The sequence below is a fragment of the Micropterus salmoides genome, unplaced genomic scaffold (assembly GCF_014851395.1).
Source record: "Micropterus salmoides isolate LMB-PRFRI ecotype aquatic unplaced genomic scaffold, ASM1485139v1 Ms_hic_scaffold_7, whole genome shotgun sequence".
In the NCBI taxonomy this organism is placed as follows: Eukaryota; Metazoa; Chordata; class Actinopteri; order Centrarchiformes; family Centrarchidae; genus Micropterus; species Micropterus salmoides.
This window is the reverse complement of record NW_024044459.1, coordinates 13,461,757-13,480,577: the sequence shown is the minus strand read 5'-3', so window position 1 is coordinate 13,480,577 and position 18,821 is coordinate 13,461,757. Positions and strand designations below refer to the sequence as shown.

The window sequence follows — 18,821 nt, the reverse complement described above, 5'->3', positions numbered from 1 at the left end:
CAGAATCACGTAGACATGAAATGAATGTGCATTGTAGTGGCGCGTAGTTATGAGGATAAATGTCCTTTGGTTCAAAATGCCATTGAAATGAATGGGGTATTTAAACATTGATTATAGCGCCACCTTTTGGCCGTATTGCACCAAATGTTTCAGGTGTCATCAGGGCCCCATGGGGAACAATTGGCCCAAATTTGGTATCAATCGGACCTGTGGTTATGGAGATATAAAATGCATGTAAGTCAATGGGATTTTTTTTGAAGTCTTTAATCTGCAATAACAGCGCCACCTATATGAATAATCTCTTTGATGAAGCTACAGATGTGTGATGGCATAACATTTTTTGTGGTGCTCTGCATAGTGGCATTTCATCTGACAACCTTGTTGCCTTTGATTGTAGCACAAAAGATAACAATGCGATACTCTGTGTGTTGTTGTAACATACAGTTATTGTTAGCGTCAATATATAAACATGTAATTATTTTACAACACGTTTATAACACATGTACAACATGTATCCTGGCTGATCAAGTCAAATGCAATGTATGCATGGAAGTTGAATTTAGCAGTTGCCGTGACGTGTGGGAGTTTGGGGACTGTGGGTGTAGGCCTACATAACAATGTCAGAAATTGATTTAATTCAAGTGTAATTTAATATACTATAGGCTGTTCATTTAAGTAGGCTTCACTCTTGAACTGATAACCTTGCCACTAAATTCAACATTAACAACCATATTCACTCATAAGAAAGCGATGCCACCAAATCTGTGTTTCATGTGTGCCTGTTTTGAGGTCTGTGGCATGCAACTTTGAACCACTACCAAATAGGACAGAACAGGCATCACTCATTTACTACAACTGGCTGCTATGTGCTTACTGATTACCACAGACTAATAATGTTGCATCTTAATTAGGAGGGGAAACACACTTACTATAATTTGACAGATGAAAAAATCCTGAATTCACTAAACCAATTAAACAATCCCCTCGTTGACAGACCCCAGTCTCTAAAGCCGGCAGTTTGGGAACAGAAAGTGTGTTAATGGGGCATGTAAACCGGAGGAGGGACGAGTTCAGGTGATCTGATTGACAGACATTTTAGCAAACCACAATTCACGTGGCAGTGAGGCGACAGCGCCCACTGGTGGTCATCTGCAGCCAGTGCTGTTTGTGACGTTCACATGTAGTCAGAGTACTGGGACAATTGTGCTTCACCACACAGTACAAATCACAAGAAACACCGATAGGCCAAGTTACCTGCCACCTGATCTGGCGATATAATTACGATGGCATGTCAAAATATATCACTACTAATATATCACTACTAGGGTTAAAACTGTCCACAAAGAATGGTAATGGTTTACCTAGTAGGAATGTACATAAATATACCAGGTGATATTAACACTAGAGCAGAGAATTACCTTAAAATACATTTATTAACATCCACTGTAGTTCGTTTAAGGCTGACTTCAAATTCACGAATAAAGATATTTTGGATTCAGATGGTGCAACTCGTTAGCTAAATGCGTGAATTCTTCACTTGCTCCTGGTGGTACGTGAACGCAGCACTTTTGGCAGTTCTTGTGTGCCTGCAACTAACGCGAGCCGTGCAGTCAGCAGCGGACAGCAAGTCAATATGCCCCTAGATTTGAGCCAGTGGACCGGACCTCTCGCCCTGCAGGAGGTCGAGGAAAAGCCCGCACAGCCTCTGACCATTAAATACGACTCCGTGGAAATCGACGAGCTCGGGAAGGTGCTCACGCCAACACAGGTTAGTCAGCTAACTTATGTTGGCTAGCCGAGCTAGCGACTCAGCTAACGTTAACTTAGCGTCGTTCCTGAGTGTTAGCTTAAGAGCTATATTGCGAGCGCCACTCGAACACGCATTTATTTTGACAAGAATTGCTTTGTAATTGATTATTTAGTATCAGTCTGTCTGTAAATGTTTGCCAGCAATGAATTAGATTACATAATGCCTCCAGCGTGTCTGCAGCTGTGACCAACAGAAGGTGAATAGCGCCCCCAATGGGCGTCAGGTCCGGCCATCCAAAATGTCAAGTCGACGCACCATTTCTGAAGTTACCCCGTGTTTACCTGCAGGTGCAGAATAGACCCACCTGCATCGAGTGGGAAGGATGTGACTCCAGTAAGATGTACACTTTGGCCCTGACCGACCCTGATGCTCCTAGCAGGAAAGACCCAAAATTCAGGTGAAAAGAGCAGGCAAGCTGAATGCTGTAGTTTATGTGAAAGAAAACGATTAAACTGTACCATTAAAATTAAAGTCAGTTGTTGGAATTGGCATTTATATTCTAGAGAAATATTACTGGAAGCAGGGAACCAAAGAGGGTTCAGTCTTGTGGTTGGAGGGGACAGTGGCCCCTGGTGGACCCATGATTAAATTGTCTAGTGGCCCTGGGACGAACATGGCTCATGTGAACCCCTCATCCCATCCCACCCACTTTCTCGCTGGTGCTGCTTTTGATCGGTTCACTGCATGTTCAAAAAGGGAGTTTAGCAGCTCAACTTTTACTAAACAGACAATGGCAAAACTTGTGTGTAACTTGGTGTGTAAAAGCAGAAAGCATCTCTTGTTGTCTTTAAAATGAAGTCAGATTTTATATAGTACTTTAAAAAAACTGTTCTTTTGCCTTTCACTAAAGGGAGTGGCACCACTTTCTGGTGGTCAACATGAAAGGGAATGATGTGTCCTCTGGCTGCGTGATGTCGGACTACGTGGGATCTGGTCCTCCCAAGGGCACAGGTAAAGACAGAATGAAGCTTAGAGAAAGCCATATTATAGGAGAGGCATCACTTTCAGTTTTAGACAGATTTGTGTCCAAGTTTTGCTGAATGTCCCATATTTGGAGTGAAGTTCAAGAGAAATAAACTCCTCATTTGAAAAAAGTATAGTGCACGTAAACCTCAGTTTATAGTTTTAGGAGGTTGATTTCCAAGCAGCACTGTAATGCCACATTTAAAAGTTTTTGTCCCGCTCAGGTCTCCACAGGTACGTCTGGCTGGTGTACGAGCAGCCAGGCAGCCTGTCCTGCTCCGAGACAGTCCTCACGAACCGCTCCGGAGACGGCCGCGGCAAGTTTAAGATCAAGAGCTTCAGGCAGAAGTACAACCTTGGGGCCCCGGTGGCAGGAACCTGCTACCAGGCCGAGTGGGACAACTACGTCCCCAAACTGTACGAGCAGCTGGCCGGAAAATAAATGAAAAGACTAGACTCTTGAGCGCTCAGCCCTAGGAACTCCCACAGACGTAGTGTGCTGGTCTGTAGGATGATCCGATTCTCGCAAGAAGCAAAAAAAAACAAAAAACATAACAAAGCACTTTTTTGTGAGTGTGCCACTGAAGACTAATGCTTTTCTCTCCCCACTGTTGCCTACTCATGCTTTGACAAAAATAACCTTTTCTCTCACTGACGTCACCTGAACTATTCTGCAATAAATCTGTAAAACACTGAAATGGTTGTGTTCTCTGTAGAGATATTTTCTTAGTCTATGGTAGCCGATAGAAGCTTACAGACCCATTCAACCAACCTAGATCCTCCATAACCTCTCATTAAATACATTGTGAAGTATTATGATGATAGATCATCATTTGAGAAATACTGAAATGTTGTTACACTGAGATCTAAATAATTAGAATCAGGAGCATTACATTTTTAGACATGTTATGTGGCACCTGAGAAGGAGAAAGTACAACTGTACATCTATATCTGTCAACTAGTCCTTAATATTTGAATCTTCATGACCTCAGCTTGAGAACTTGTCACAAAGTAGATTAGACTGAAATAACACTTCATTTTCACTGTCAAAATGTTTTTAAGTAAAACACTGAACCTCCAAACTTTACTGTCCCCTGGTTTGTCAATCTTACCTCTTATTAGGGAATTCATCCTGGACATAAATGACAACAGGTCCTTCGTTTGTGTGATGAGCACTTTATTTACAAATATAATTAAAAGCTCTGACAGATTCATGCTTTCTTTTAACCTGGAAAAAAATTAAAGTGCATGCAATAATAAAGCATCATACTTGTCTGGTTTATAAGAAAATACACAGCTTGAGAGAGCTGTGTAAAGCCAAAAAAAACAAATCAAATTAAAATCCCGTTGATAGATGACTCAAATACTATCTGAGGAGGGGGGAGAAAAAAGCGCCTTTTAAAAATTCTTTTTCGATTTGAGTGAGAGTTAAAATACAATATGAAAATAAGTAAAAGCTCTCCATAAATCCTTCTATACACAAAGTACAAGTCCCCCCCGCCCCCTCCACATGAAGCCCTTTGTGCTAGCTGGGAGTTGGAGTTCACGTGTCACATGGATTATTATTCACATTGACTGCCAGTGCAGAGAAATCAGTACGATACACACATTGAGTACCATGATTCACCCTCCTCTCCGTAATCGAATTCACCCGAAGGAGTCACATTTAGCATAAGCGTACCTGTATGTACATCATGATATTTGTCTCTCAAAGTATCAAATTCAGATTTGTCATAAAAATGTCCTGATGAATAAATACCAAAAAGTGTTGAAAGAAGCAGCGCAGACGAACATCTGCGGAAGGATCGGCTGTTTGATTTATGATGATTTTATTTTTTGTTTTGCACCGCTTGAGAAAAACAAACGAACAAAAAAATAAATCGCCTCTAAAAAAAAAAAAAATGTTTGTGGAGCGATTTTGCTCATCGAACTGCCCCCATTTTTTTGTCTCCCTCCTTCTCTCGTCTTCCACTTTTAGTCACACCAACAGTGTCGTCATTGCACAAGAAACAAGAAACACTGTGACTATGTTATCATTATTCTTATAAAAACATGACAACTACAGGAAGTTATCCAGCATATTTTTTTTGTCATCTTGTGACACCACAAGAGGCAAGAAGGGGGAGGAAGTTTGGGTGGGTTTTGGGGCACTAAAACCTGCCATCGACTCAGTCTGAGCGGCCCAGAAAACACCTGATTCTGAAGCCTTTTGTTGTTTGTGTTTTTTTGCGTCGTGTGTGTTTGGGGGGGGGGGGCCTCAGCAGCAGTGAACGCCTGCACTGTCAGGTCAGGTCAGGTCAGGTCAAGTCAAAGGAGAGGAGGGGTGTACTGAGGCAGGCAGATGCCCGGGGACCATGAGAGCCAGCGGCAGCGATAGCAGCCCCTCATCTGTAGTCATCCTTGGGAAGGTCCAGGGTGCCCAGGTTGCTGAAACCCAGCCGCATGCTCTCCATGTCGAAGTTGTCAATCTCCCGCTCCTGGCGCTCCAGCAGGTGTTTGATCCGGTCGGTTCGTTCCTTCTGAAGGGAACACAGCTCCTCTTCAATCTGCAGGAAACCCAGAAGAACAGGGTTAATAATAATGTTGGAGTACAAATGTCTTTTACATCTGTCAAGTATGTATTTCAGTTTAGTTGGCATTACCATGATGGGTTTTGGTAGTTTTGGTTTTGTTTTCATACAAATGTAGTTTTGGTTTTTCGTCATTAATGTGGGTTTAGACAGGTTGTACATTTTATAAAAATGGAAACAGCTTTGGGGCGTTCACTGTCCAATATTCATTCTTATTTTACCCGGCACCTATAAACAAACTCAGTTCTGTATGTAATCCAGAATTCCTTTATAATCTTCTAATCTATTTAAACACCACAACATCTGTAAAAAATACAGACCAAATGCAGTACCAGTGTAGTAAATACTACAGTATACTTTTAAAAGGTTATAAGGTTATGTATACATTTTGTGCAAAAACACAAATTTATTGTCAAAAGAGAAAAAAAGCGACATGGTCAAAACAATGTCAGCAGGTTTTCCTTAAAGTTCAGCAAGAAAAGCACAGGAGGAATTAACAACATCCCATGTTGGCTCCGCTCCATTTAAGTGTCCTAGTAAGACATGACAGTGAGCCAGCATGCACAACACCAGGGCCCTGGAACGGGCACACATAAATGTGATCATGTAGCCGTTATTATCAGTGGTGAAATTCAAAAAGTCTGCTGGAGGTGGAAATGCCTACACAGGGTTTGTGAAGAAACAGGTAAAAGATCAAAAACACAGCAGCTACAATGTTAAGTGTTAACTTTATGAATTCACAACATAGCAGATAGATGATTGTTCATCTCTCTGGGATTAAGAATATAACAGAAGCATTTTCAAACCAAAGTTACAATTTTAAGGCATAGAGCTGGTAAAGGCCCTGTACACCCACACAGGTGCAGTTATTCAGGCTGATAAGACCTCTGCTCACCAAATATGACCAAGTATGTGGGCTTTTTGTCATTTGAAATGCCTGCTGAAACGCAGCGAATCCAAAACAAAATGTACCATAACTGTTGACAGTGTGTGGGAGCAGATTTTTGTCTTTTTTTTGACGAAATACTTCTACTAATATGAATGTTGAAAGTTTAAGTTGTCCTGTCCCCACAGGTGCAGCCAATTTAACAGGAAAGTGAGTGAGATGTCAGTCAACCTCAGTCCGTACGTGCCCACACAGTCCTAAAGGAGATACACACCTTCGGCTGTGTATCACGGGTGTATGGGGACTTAAGTCTTTTGAATTATTTTTTTTTTTAAATGTAGTTTTTTTAAATTTCTGTTGTTGGTAGAAAAGCCTTACAGTATAGTGCAGCTCAATACGCCACAGTACAAACTGCAGTCTAAAAACCTACCGTAGAGTTCAACCAACACGGTGACACACTCACTGTAGCCCTCACAAATGTACTCTGATGGTTTCATTACAATGCAGAGTTGTTCATGATTTTTTGTCCAACCCCTGTAGCGTAGCCATCTATCCTTACTAAATAACCTTAAAGATGTGGCATACTGCAAAATGTGTATCAGGATGCAGACTTTGATGTGGTGTGCGCATGTTGTATTAATCAGGTTCGGTTGTGGCAGGAGTTTTGTCTGCTGGATCTTTCAGCCCAAACACCCACGTGAGCTTGGCACACACAATCACAGGTGCGTAGACAAAAGCACTGCATGGCGCAATACGGCAATCTGGCCAACTACTGAGCATGCACAGAAAACTCCAGACTTTGACCATGAACCGAACCGGAGGACAATAGTGCTTCTGAAAACCATGACATCATCCCAGTTCCACAGTGCAGATGCAGAGGCGTCCAGGAGATGGCGACAGACCACCGCAGCGTGCTCAGACACCACTGGACCCAGCAGAACTGGATCGCAGAGGCATTTCACACGTCTCTTCCTTTGTTGTCGGAGTGCTGTCTACTAGACTGTGGCGATGACGTCGGTCACTTTGGAAGGAGGCGTACTCGGCCGCTCTAATCTTATAAAGTCATTGGTATACATGGCAGGTTGGCTGAATAGTCACATAAAAGATTCATCTACATCAGGAGTGTCATGCGACCAAATTAGGGGGCACAGACTGATAAAATTGTGTCAAATGTATGTAAGAAAAAGTAAAATTATAACAAAGCAAGAAAGCTGGTTTCCAGCTTGCAAAACAGCAGCAGATGTCATAATTAATACTTGACCATTTCAAAATAAAAATGGTGAAAATCATGAGTCACACACTGGAGTGACTTCAGCATATCTAGGGGAGCATGAGCATAAGCGATTTAGATTGGACACACACAGCAACCTGTTTAGAACAAGCTATAAACAGTGGACAAATGTTACAAATGTTGTAATACAAGAACTGTACTGTTGTGTTGAGATTTCAAAGCCATTAGTGTGTGGGAGAGAATTGGTTGTCTGCTCCCTACAGGAAGGCAGGCCACTGTCATCCCCTCCTGTGGTGAGGGAAATCTGTGTGTGTGTGTGTGTGTGTGTGTGTGTGTGTGTGTGTGTGTGTGAACTCATGAATGTCTTGTCTGGGTCTCCTTTCATGCCCGCCCTCTGCCTGCTGAGGTGGATGCAAATGTGTATCCGGACCTTTTTGCTTAAGCGTCGAGGCGTTCCCAACGTATCTTTCAACGTATTAATGTTTGTCAACACATATGCATGCTTCAGATCTTTAAAAGGTTCCTTTATTTCCTATGTGTAATGTACTGTAAGTCCTGTTTGAGTGGGAGGCTGGAGGACAGAATGCAAATAAGAATTATTATAAACATCAATATTAGGGAAGGGTGTTGGATTTTTTAGATTTTCTTAAAATGTGTTTTTGTTTGGCTACTTATGCAGGTTGGAATCACTCTGTTGAAGTTACTGATACTCCTCCAAACATTGTCCTTTTTATGGTGTCTTTAAAGAGTTTCACTGTCGCTCATTGGCCATGAGCTGTGCCAAACCTTTTGAAGACAGGTTGCTTCCTGTCTCTATCTATTGCAGTTGTCGTCTCGTAAATTCTTGTCACAAATTTGTGAATTATTATATTATAATTATAATATTTTTACATTTTTCTTCATCCTCCTTTGTTCAGTTTTTTCTTTGTGCCGGAAAAACTGTGTGGTGTTTAAAGTTACACTGTAAAAAATTTTACTTGGTGGGTGGAAAGGTTGGACATGTCTTGAAACTCAAACCAAACTTTTAAGAAGGAGTATGCCTTGAATTTTTTTTTAGGTAATTCATTCCTCCACTGTGTTTCATTGAAGTTGTCTGAATTGATCAACAATGCCTGCAAAGAAAACCCTATAGTTGGATGGCAAAAAAAACCCAACTAAAAACAAGTGTTGGGTTCACCACACCTTTTGTTCCAGGTGAGCCCGGCGCAGCGACACCTTCTGCTCCAGCTTCTGCAGCTCGCGCTCGTGCTGTGCCTCGGTCTGCATCTTGATCTTGCTCTGGTAGGCATTGAGCAGCTCCATCTCCTGCTGCAGCTGCTGCCTCAGGGCCTGGCACTCTGCTTCCTGGGCCTCGTCCAGACGCAGCTGACACAGCCGACCATGGACCGCAACAGGGGACAGGGAGGTATAAAGAGACAGAGAGAGAGAGATGGATAGATTGAAGGGGGGGTGGGGTACATTGATAAGATACCCAGAAGGAGAGAGAGAGAGAGAGAGAGGTGAAAGAGGGAATAGAGACAGAAAGGACAGAAAGGACGGGAGGCGGCAACGAAGGGAAAGTGAAAGAGCAACGGGGACAGACAGGACAATCAATGACCGTGGAAAGGGAGGGGAGGAGGAATGGTTAGGGATTTGATTAAGACGTGAAGAGGGATTGTAAATGAGGTTGAGATAGAAAGGTGAGGGGAAGAAGAGAAAGATACAATAAAGACACAATATGAGGACAAACAAGGAGGAGAGAATTCCAGAAGCATTAGCAACAGGTGGAGAGATAATCTACTGTGTGTCTTATTTTGAAATATCCTGCATTTATAAGAACAAATTATTGTCCAGGAAAAAATTATCGAGTTAAGGTCTCTCCGCTCACCGCCTGCGAGGCCATCATCTCGTTGATGCTCTGCTCATATTGTTCAGCCAGGATGGCCAGCTTGCGTGTCTGCTCATCCTTCAGGGCCTTGAGCACCGTCTTATGCTCGGCCTTGGGCGTAACTTCCATCTGATGGTGTCGCAGGGCCTTGTACTGCTTTGTCTGCACCTTACATGTGTCCTGGAACTGCTTCTTGATCTGCAGCTCCAAAGCCTGGTGGAGGGGACAGAGGCGGACAGAAAACCAGTGAGAAGAGGAGTTTAAAGAGTCTTAAGTTTGTTGTTGTTAACACGCTGTCTTCAGTCAGGCCTGCTGCTAAAAGTTAAACATTAAAAAAAAATTAATAAATTAATCGGGAAAGAAATTATAGTCTTTGTTATCCTCAAAAGCAAATCAAACTGAAATGACATTCAGAGATGACATGTTTTGTATGTTCTTCACCAGTTTTTTTCCAAATTAAGTTGTTACATCCATCTTGCATCACAATTTTATCAAAATCTAGCCAAAACATAAAAGAGGTTGCTCATGGCTTGCGCCATCTCAGAGGTGGATCTAGTTTCTCTTTTCAAAGACACAAGAATAATTTTAAAATTGAATCGGGTAACAAAAGCATTTCAAAAAGGTTTGTTTTTGCTTCAGCCCTGCATTTCAAGAACCTGCATCCTTATGACAATAACAACCACAATCCAAAGCTTTACTGTCTCTGTGTCGACTCACTTTGAGATTTTTGGGCTGCTGCCGGAGCTCCAGCACGTGCTTGCGGTGGAGTTCACGCTCACGTCGGTTGTTGTACTCGATCTGGTTCTCCAGTTCCGTCTGGTGCTGCAGGCGGATCAGGTCCATCCGTAGCTTCTGCAGGGTCTTCAGCTGCCTGTGCTCCAGTTCCTGCATGGACTCGTCGTGGCGGATAAGCATGGCATGCTCCATCTCTTTCTGGGTCTTCTTTTTGTTCAGCTCCTAGGAGGACCGGGAGGAAAGACGGAGGAAGGGGGGGACACGTATGGATGACTTGCAGCAGGTGTACTGTTTGTTCAGCTTGTTCTCAAAAAGACATTCAGATTTTCAGGGGTAGAAATCCATTTTTCTATTTGTTTGTTTCAGGTTTAGAACACTGGCTGCCACTATCAACAGCTGAAAGATCAATTAGTATCACCCATTAAATGTTCCTCATTCATTTTTTATTCAAACACTTCATTTTACATTTAACCATAAAATTAAAGTTATCATCTAAAACAGGACTTTTGTGTATTTTCCGCCAGAATGTTTTTAGACCTTCTACGACTTCCTCCAGATTTATACAACAGCTTTTTAGATTATGACATTGTTGCCTTACTTTACTCTGTAGTAATCTTCTTATAGTTACTAGGAAACACCTCACAGATCTGAGGAACAATGGATGTAATTATTAAGGACACGCTGCTGTTTGCTGAGGAAAATGTTTTGGTTTCACGTTGGGCCAGTTCACATCACAAACTACTAACAAACAGGGGTTTTACTTCACTTCAAACTCTCAAACTTAACATGTATGGTTCGGTGAACTTGAGTTGGACATTTAACAATGAAATGAACAACCAAGTCCATTTTCAATCTGTGACCTATTAAATCACACATGGTGTTTTTAGGGATGTACCTCTCGGATCTGTTCCTGCTCCAAGTCGTGCCTCTTAATCATGACTTTGCGCTTGAAGGCGCGGCAGTTCCTGTCGTAGAAAACTCTCTGCTGGGACAGGAGATGGGCCTCCTCCTCGGCCTGGGAATGCTGCATGTTCTCCTTGTGCTTGGAAAGACGCTCCTGCTTCTCCTTCTTGGGTGTGCTATGGTCCTCGTTCATTTCCTGAGAAGGGGTGAACGTTCAAAGCAGACGAAGTGAGAAATCATGAGAGGATAGCCAGAGTTGGTACTAGGCCGTAGGCAATTGTCAGTTCATTTGAACTGGGATTGCTAGGTTTAGCTGAGATTTTGCCTGGGTGATTTACCTGTTATTAAAGTTTTATTTATCCATGCAAATCAGTTTAACTGATAAACTAAAGACAATAGCAGGTTTGTTTGGGACTACTCATTATGAGCAGTGGGTGATGAACTGTCTAGTTGGAGATATTAGTCTAAAAAAGTGGATATGCGAAAACCAAATATAGTTTAAACAAGCAGAAAATGTCCAGCGTTCACAACATCTAGTGTTTGCAGAGACAGCATACAGCAAACTCCAATTGACCTTCTGTCTTGAACTGCAGATGACTTTCATAGCCAGAGGAGGATTGGAAAAAAAAATTCAGCCACATCTATCCCTCCTCAGTATGAGTTCTCTTTCTCTTTCATGGGCTTTAAGGTAATCTACAACTCGAGCTAATGCACTTAACACATGAGCCTGATCCCCGCTCTCTGTGGTGTCTAATTCTGTTACAGCCGTCAGTTGGTGGGAAATATCTCTCCCTGCCAGCGATGCTTTCTTTTAACTGTGCTGACCTAATTTTGGTCACTTATCTTGTTACTGAAAACACAGTGTACCACACTCCCGGCCCACAGGAGTATTCTCCGGACTCTGGTTCAAGATTGCAGAGGCAAACACATTGTGCGTAAGGATTTGTGGTTTTCCTCGTTTGTGTGTATATACACATGTCTCGGTACATAGTGAGTAGGCTTAGTGACTCAACACAATTTCCAGAAGACCGCTTCGGAGTAACTGAATGTGCGTGTTTGTGTGGAGGGCTGACTGAACAGTAAACTGCATACAGGACAATGTGTGACACACGGGAGAGGCATTCAAAGGAGCTCGCCTGAGGAAAAGAAAGGAAACGACCACAAATGCGCACCTCCTTAATCTTCTCCTTGCAGAGTTTGTACTGCTTCTTTTGATTATCCAGAAAGGTGGTCAATTCCTTCTTCTGCTGTGCCACAATCTGCTGCTGGAACTTCTTCTCATCCGCCAACGCCGTCTTCATCTGGGGGACACATGAAACAGGAGGAAAACAGGGGTTAACTTCACATGGAACCCTTAGCCAACAGGCTCACCACTAGTGAAACAGTGAACAAATAGAGTCAAATATTAACTAGGGTACAATACCACACAAAAATTTTGATTATTTCAGGTGACATTATGAGATTGACCTTGATAAGGAAAAACAATTTCAGCCTTTTTTTTGTTTTTAACTAAAAATGCCAAACATGCTCTGGTCTCGGCTTGAGGATTTGCTGTTTTATCATCATTATAAATGGATTTTTACTGTTGGTCAGACAAAACAAGACATGTGAAGAGGCATTTTATAAACATTTTGTCAACAAAAAATAAATCTATGAACCAAGAAAATAATCTGAAGACTAATCGTCAATTAAAATAATTGTTAGTTGCAGCACAAATTCTGATGTTGGCTTCCTTTTGAAATGTTTGTCATGTATATTATAGTATAGTACGATCAGTTAAAGAGTGGCTGCTGAAGCCAATCTCACTTTATAGACATTGAAAGAAAATTGCACTATGCACAATTTTAGGTCAATAGGAGATTACTAATGTTAAGTAATTTGATTGTCCAGCCCTAATACAAGAGGCTTACAACATCACAGTAGGTGTTCTGGATAAAAGTATCCAGAAAATGGCCGACATAATTGCTAAAACAACACATTTTCAGACCACAGGACACCATTGATGTTTTCTGATGGAAGCCAATATCTAGTGACTTCCTGGTTTAGCTGAGTGACATGTGTCATTGTGTGTTTATCTTGCATGCTGGTCTACTGTATATGAAAAGATATACTATCTCCCTGGATGGTCCGGCATGCTACGTGCTAATCACAGAGATATGCAGCTTGTTTTTCAGAGCGTGGCATTCTGTGACCCACTTCTGCCCTTGTGTTTCATCTCATGTATCATTGGGTGGCAGCAGTGTGTACAGTCTCAACAAAACTTCCCCGAGCATTCAATGCAAGACTGAGGTTGGAGCTTCAAGGTTCAAAACAATACAATTTTGAACAGAGTTAAACTTTTCAACAAACTTCCCTCCAGCAGCTATTGAATCATTTAAAATCCAACATCATGTCTTTCCCTGTTTTTCCAAAGCAGACCTTATCCCCCAGCCAACTGTGTCATGGTATATGTAGGTCTGTGATCATCTGTGAAATAACTTAGGGGTTACTGTACTAATGCATTCGCTCATGTCCTCTAACCCCCCAATCCCTCACAAATCCCACCTCCTTCTCAGTGTGCACGGTGTGGCGTTTTGCCAGCTTCTCCAGCTCGATGTAGGCGTTGTTGGCCTGCGTCTCCACCTCCTTCTGCAGCTTGAGCCGGTGCTCGTCCATCTCGGCCTTCAGCTTGTTCTCCAGGGCGATCAGCTGCTTCTGGTGCTGCCGTCGCATGCGCTTGTAGCCCGACATCTGCTCCCGCAGCTCGCTCTCCTGCTCATGCTCGTGGATCTGCTTGGTCACCTGTGGAGAAGGAGAAGTTAGGCGATGTGAGCGCTGTGATATCTGATTTTTGATCAGAAAATCAAATTATTTAACAGACAGCATATTAAAGGGTATTAAAATATGTCAGTGAGGAAACAAACAATAAGTTTGGGTGCATCCAAACAGCATCGCTTGTCACCTGTCCTTTGTAAAAACGCTTTATCGATTTATCTGGGTTATCTTTTCCAAGAATAGCTGAAAACAGAATTAATTCAATACCGTAAAGCATCCACAGTTCAACTGCTGCAGTCAGTCAGCAACACTTACACTTACAGAGGCAAGAAAGATGTTCATCAACCAGTGATGAGAAGTTCATTTTTTTTTAATTAATAGCTTAAAGAAATACTGTGTAATTCCTTTAGATGAAGTTACCACTAGAGCCCAAAAAAAGCTCTTTCATCTGACCATCGCAGATACACAGTCACTGCACAGATCATCCGCAAAAGAGACAAAATGTGTTTAGGCCAGACAGAGCAAGGAAAAAAAGTTATAAAAACAGCTGTATAATAAAATTCACAAGGACCATACTGGCACATCTCAACATCAATGTCACCATTTTCTTTGCAAAACCTACACCTAACACACCAACCTGAGTACAGAAAGGGTTCTCCACATCTACGTAGTACTCGCTCCGCATCTTCTCATAACTTCCACCTGAACTCCTCAGGCCAAACATGATGGCGACTTTAGCCAAGTGCACCAGCATCCAGGAACCTTGTGCAGCATCCTATGCCCGACAGAACCCTGTCTGAGCTCTGATGCCACCCTGAGACCCCACCTTACTGGACCACGACCCCCTTCCCCCCGTCCCTCCCTCTCCTTGGTTCGTGCCCTGGGCACGCAGCGGCTGAGGCAGGCGTGTGAACTGTGAATGAGGCAGGCTGACCACACGGGCCAACAAGAGCACAGAGCTGCTCTTTAGTTGGGCTAACGCTAAGCGGCGGACAGCAGGTGGGTCACATGAATACCTCATTGAGAAAGAGTGAGAGAAGTTGGAGAGGGGGTGTGTGTGTGTGTGTTGTTTAGCGAGGAGCAGGCAGAGATGAGGGGAGGGGGGTGATTGCAAAGGAGAAACAGCAGATGGAGAGTGACTGGGAGAGAGTTAGGGAAAAGAAAAAATGTAAATAATGAGAAGCAAAATCAGAGCATCTAGAGGGAAGAAGGAGGTATGTGTGTGTGTGTGTGTGTGTGTGTGTGTGTGTGTGTGTGTGTGTGTGTGGAGGGGGGGCTTGTTGTTCTGGAACTAGATTTGAGGTTGAGCCCCCCCTCCCTTAATCTGTGCTGAATCAATACCCCACTGTAACAGCAGCTCCCAATCCTAGTCACTTGCCTCGCTGCCAGCCTACATGCTGCCACAAAGGGCCAAGTCACGTCATGTGATGGCCTCGTTCACACACACAAGGCTCGGGGACTGGAAAGGAGATCATATTTAGAGAGATGAGGAGGGGGGCGGCATGCAGGCTAAAGGTGAATGTTCCAGTGAGAACTGAGAAGCTTAGTTAATTTGCTTATTTTGCAGTTCAAGGTGGGCGGTCTTTTATTTGTACATAAATGTAATGTGGCACTGAGAGGACACGATTTGTTTAATAAAAGAAGTACTGTGCAGGTGGTGGCTGATGTGACTGAATAAATAAGTAGGGTGAGTGCTCACAAACTGTCTTCTAGAGTTTTTTTTGGTATTGAATTAATAGCAATAGCCCACTTGGCCACACGGACAGTTTGAGCTCCGTGTGTTCACCAGGCGTCTGGTGTCAGTGAATATGAATTGAACCCAGCTCTGCTCCTTAATAACCATTAAGGGCCATCAAAACGTTTAAACACACACCATCATAAAGAGTTTCAAAAGACTTTTAAATGCCAAGGAAAACAAAAAGTTAAAAATATCTATGCTATAGTTGCACTCTAACAGACTTAATGATAACATGAAGAGAGTAGAGCTACTTCCTACTTCTTCATTTTGCCTATGATTTGAGTAAAGAGCAGGCCATGGTTGTTCTTCTGACAGAATTCAGTGTTGCAACAAGGCAACACATTTTCTGAAAATGGGAGGTGCTCTGCAGAACACTGAAATTATTTTATTAAAAACACAAGCAAAGTAAAAAAAAAATAAATGATACAAGTGAGCAGATCTTTTACTACAGCTAATGTTTTATTAGAGAATAGAAGTTTTTTCTTCCAAAAGACACAACACTGACATGTTTATCCTTATTTTGTCAAAAAAATGAAATGTCTTTTTTTTTTTTTTTTTTAATCAGCTACGACGTAGAAGACGACGACATGGCTGCATTTTTAATGTTGCTACAGATGTACAGTGACATGTGGTGAAGTCATCTGGCCAAAGAGCGGAAGCAAAAAGCCTCTACAGACCTCCATTTATTGTCCTGTTTTCCTGGAGATGCATGAATGTGAGGGGGCTCTGTACTCTCATGCCTGTTTGGGCCTCAAAACGGATGCAACTGCCAATGAGTTGCATGTAGTTTAACCACAACCTCTGACATTTACCTGTGAAATAAATCTTTTTTTGTTTTAGCAATATAATTATATAGCAAATACCAATAAAGCATATTGGTATGAGTTAGAAGCTTCAGTTATCAGCAAAAAGAGCTGACTGATGGGGAAGGTGCATGCTTTGATGCGTCCTAAACTTTACTGTTCTCGGCTGCTCTGTTGTGGACATGTCGATGTCTATCGGGCTATCAGATTGCATCCCGCAACTGAGAGCTGAACGTGAGTCAAGCGGCAGATGAGGTGAAATATTTGACAGCGATGTCGTCTCACACACAGCCTTGCGCTTCAGTCAGTTACTTCATCTGACCTATAATAACCCCTGCCCTCCCTCTCACACGCTAGTTACGTCTCACATTCGCTCCCCTTTTTGCTTTACATCCATCTCTTTCTGCTGTTTCTCTTCCTCCTCATCCTTTTCCCTTTCCTTCCATCTCCCTCGACCATTTTTCATCCTGCTCTCCTCTCCTCTTTTTCTTGCCCTCTCCACATCATCTTTCACATGTCCTTCTCTTCAGTTTTACAAGAACCTTTTCTCTCTCTCTCTCTCTTCTTGTTTTCCCACCTCTACATCAGATCAGACTCTATACTTCATGTCACCTCTGGGTGACAAAGCCCATCACCCTCTTTTTGCCCCCCCCCCCAGTCCTTCTTTGCCAGTACAGATTTCAATCAGCACTGCTCTTTTGTCTCACCTCTGTTTATCTGTCCTTCTCATCCCCCTGATATCTGCCGTCTGTGTCCTCCACCACGTCTTTACCTCCTCCAGCCACCATGCTCTTTCATTCACCCTTTAATCTCTCAGAATATCCCTCCATCACTAGGATTTTCTCCTTCACCTCTTGAAAATATCAAATTTAATTCAATCTACATTTCTCACTCAGGAATTAGCATTTTTTTTTTTTTTTTTGGAGGATACAACTTATTAATGGCGGTATCTTGTTTAATTCTTCCTTCTTCTCGTTAATGTTTTCTCTCTATTCCTGTCCTCCGTCTTCATCTCTTTCCCTTCTCTGGCGATCCATCACCCCTCACCATCTGGACCCCCCGTTCTTCTCTCTCCATCTTTCTTTGTCTACCTGCTCATTCCAGTCTCAGCGAGTCGAGGCCAATCTGAGGACGTCTGCGCTCCACAGAAAAAGATGATGTCATCTCTTTCAGCACCGGCGGGCAGGACCGGCGCTATCACACGACACAGAAGCTGTGGTTTACGCGACGCCACTTCTTTTCAGGAAAGGCAGCCTCAGTTTCACAGAGCTGCCGATACAGTGTGTGCCACCTCAGCGGCTTTCTGTACATCTGAGGTATTTCAGTTTGACTTTAATTCACAGCAACTTACAATGAGGCAAAATTGTTTTAAAACAGGAATGTAGGACTGTGTGACTGTAGTGTGGTGACAATACAGTATATATGTGATGTTAAGTGATTCTTTAACAGATGGTAGAATAAGGCATAAATTAAGAGTTGGCAAGAGGGAAGAACTCTATTTTCTTTTGAAGTTAAATGTATGTGAGTAGATGACACAGGATACAATTACCTCACTTTTGTGCGTAAGAACAAATGTCCTCAAACTTAAGGTTGCATCTCTGAAAACACGAGTGAGGCGTCTCACCCAAAGAAGGAAGAGATGGGCTTATTGTCACCATACTCCATTAGCGGGAGAATGAAATCTATCTCCCTAGGTAGCACCAGATTTGTGGTCTCTTATATTAAGGAAAGTTGGTATAGCTAGTTTGAAAAATGAAGACAGGAACGTCTGGCAAAACTTTTTGGGGTCAGGCAGCTATAGTAAATTACATTGACCTGGCAAGTAGTTAGCGTGTGCTAGAAGGCTTGGTTAGCCATCTAATAGGATTAGCTTGGTCAGCAAACTGCCACATCAAAGTCTACTCTACGGTGAAGAGTGTTGCCTGCCATGTTTCTACGTGTATGACGTCAACAACTTGGCAATTCATTTACCAAAATTTTCTCACTTTCGAAGTTGTTGTTCCGACTTCAGGGGACATTCACATGAATTCGGGAAATAATTTTTCCGATTATTCCAACACCACATGAATGCAGAGTTGGAGAGTCTTTGCCTTGACTTGAGCGTCACAACCTCAGTAATGGTATAGAGCAGTGGTTTCCAACCTGGGGTTTGCAAGATAATTCTAAAGTTGTTGTTTTGTCATTATTAAGTCTTTCCTCACAATTATGACTTGTAAGAAAATTATGATTAGAGGATTGTGAGATAATTTCTAATAATCATGGGCTGGTAACTTTATGGTGAATGGTAAATGGTCTGTACTTGTACAGCGCCTTTCTAGTCTTTCCGACCATTCAAAGAACTTTTACACACCCAGTCACACCCATTCATGCACCGATGGCAGAGGCTAAGGGGATCAAAGAAGTGTACTGCAGTGGGCAGTTTTTTTTGTTGGACAAATTTACTTTACTTTTTCCAGACTTTGTTCTACTGTTTGCTTTTAAGTCTAAATCATTCATAATAAACAATAATTAAAATCACTTTGGTCACAACTGCTAAATTAACAACCAGTGATGAGGGGTTG

General features: G+C 42.5%; 2 protein-coding genes across 6 annotated transcripts in view; one reads left to right on the top strand and one right to left on the bottom strand.

Annotated features, from left to right (window-relative positions):
• Positions 1 to 1,563: 1,563 nt before the first annotated feature.
• pebp1 (phosphatidylethanolamine binding protein 1) lies at positions 1,564 to 3,471 on the top strand. The gene is made up of 4 exons (XM_038702442.1): positions 1,564 to 1,768; positions 2,098 to 2,207; positions 2,661 to 2,761; positions 2,998 to 3,471. The coding sequence occupies exons 1-4, from the start codon at positions 1,634 to 1,636 to the stop codon at positions 3,213 to 3,215; spliced, it is 564 nt and encodes a 187-aa protein (XP_038558370.1). The 5' UTR covers positions 1,564 to 1,633; the 3' UTR covers positions 3,216 to 3,471.
• Positions 3,472 to 3,929: 458 nt separating this feature from the next.
• taok3a (TAO kinase 3a) overlaps positions 3,930 to 18,821 on the bottom strand; it is an 84,406-nt gene continuing 69,514 nt past the window's right edge. For all 5 annotated transcript variants that reach the window (XM_038702437.1, XM_038702436.1, XM_038702439.1 and 2 more), the window contains 7 exons: positions 13,510 to 13,746; positions 12,138 to 12,266; positions 10,958 to 11,161; positions 10,045 to 10,284; positions 9,328 to 9,540; positions 8,643 to 8,825; positions 3,930 to 5,319 (listed from right to left, as the gene is read on the bottom strand). In XM_038702437.1, coding sequence (XP_038558365.1) covers positions 5,158 to 5,319; positions 8,643 to 8,825; positions 9,328 to 9,540; positions 10,045 to 10,284; positions 10,958 to 11,161; positions 12,138 to 12,266; positions 13,510 to 13,746 — 1,368 coding nt within the window. In that variant the 3' untranslated portion in view covers positions 3,930 to 5,157. The remainder of the gene's footprint in view (positions 5,320 to 8,642; positions 8,826 to 9,327; positions 9,541 to 10,044; positions 10,285 to 10,957; positions 11,162 to 12,137; positions 12,267 to 13,509; positions 13,747 to 18,821) is intronic.

Coding starts and splice junctions, on each gene's coding strand:
- pebp1 (XM_038702442.1), top strand. CDS start 1,634: ATGCCCCTAGATTTGAGCCAGTGGACCGGACCTCTCGCCCTGCAGGAG. Junction 1,769..2,097: donor AGGTGCTCACGCCAACACAG/GTTAGTCAGCTA, acceptor GTTTACCTGCAG/GTGCAGAATAGACCCACCTG. Junction 2,208..2,660: donor AGGAAAGACCCAAAATTCAG/GTGAAAAGAGCA, acceptor CTTTCACTAAAG/GGAGTGGCACCACTTTCTGG.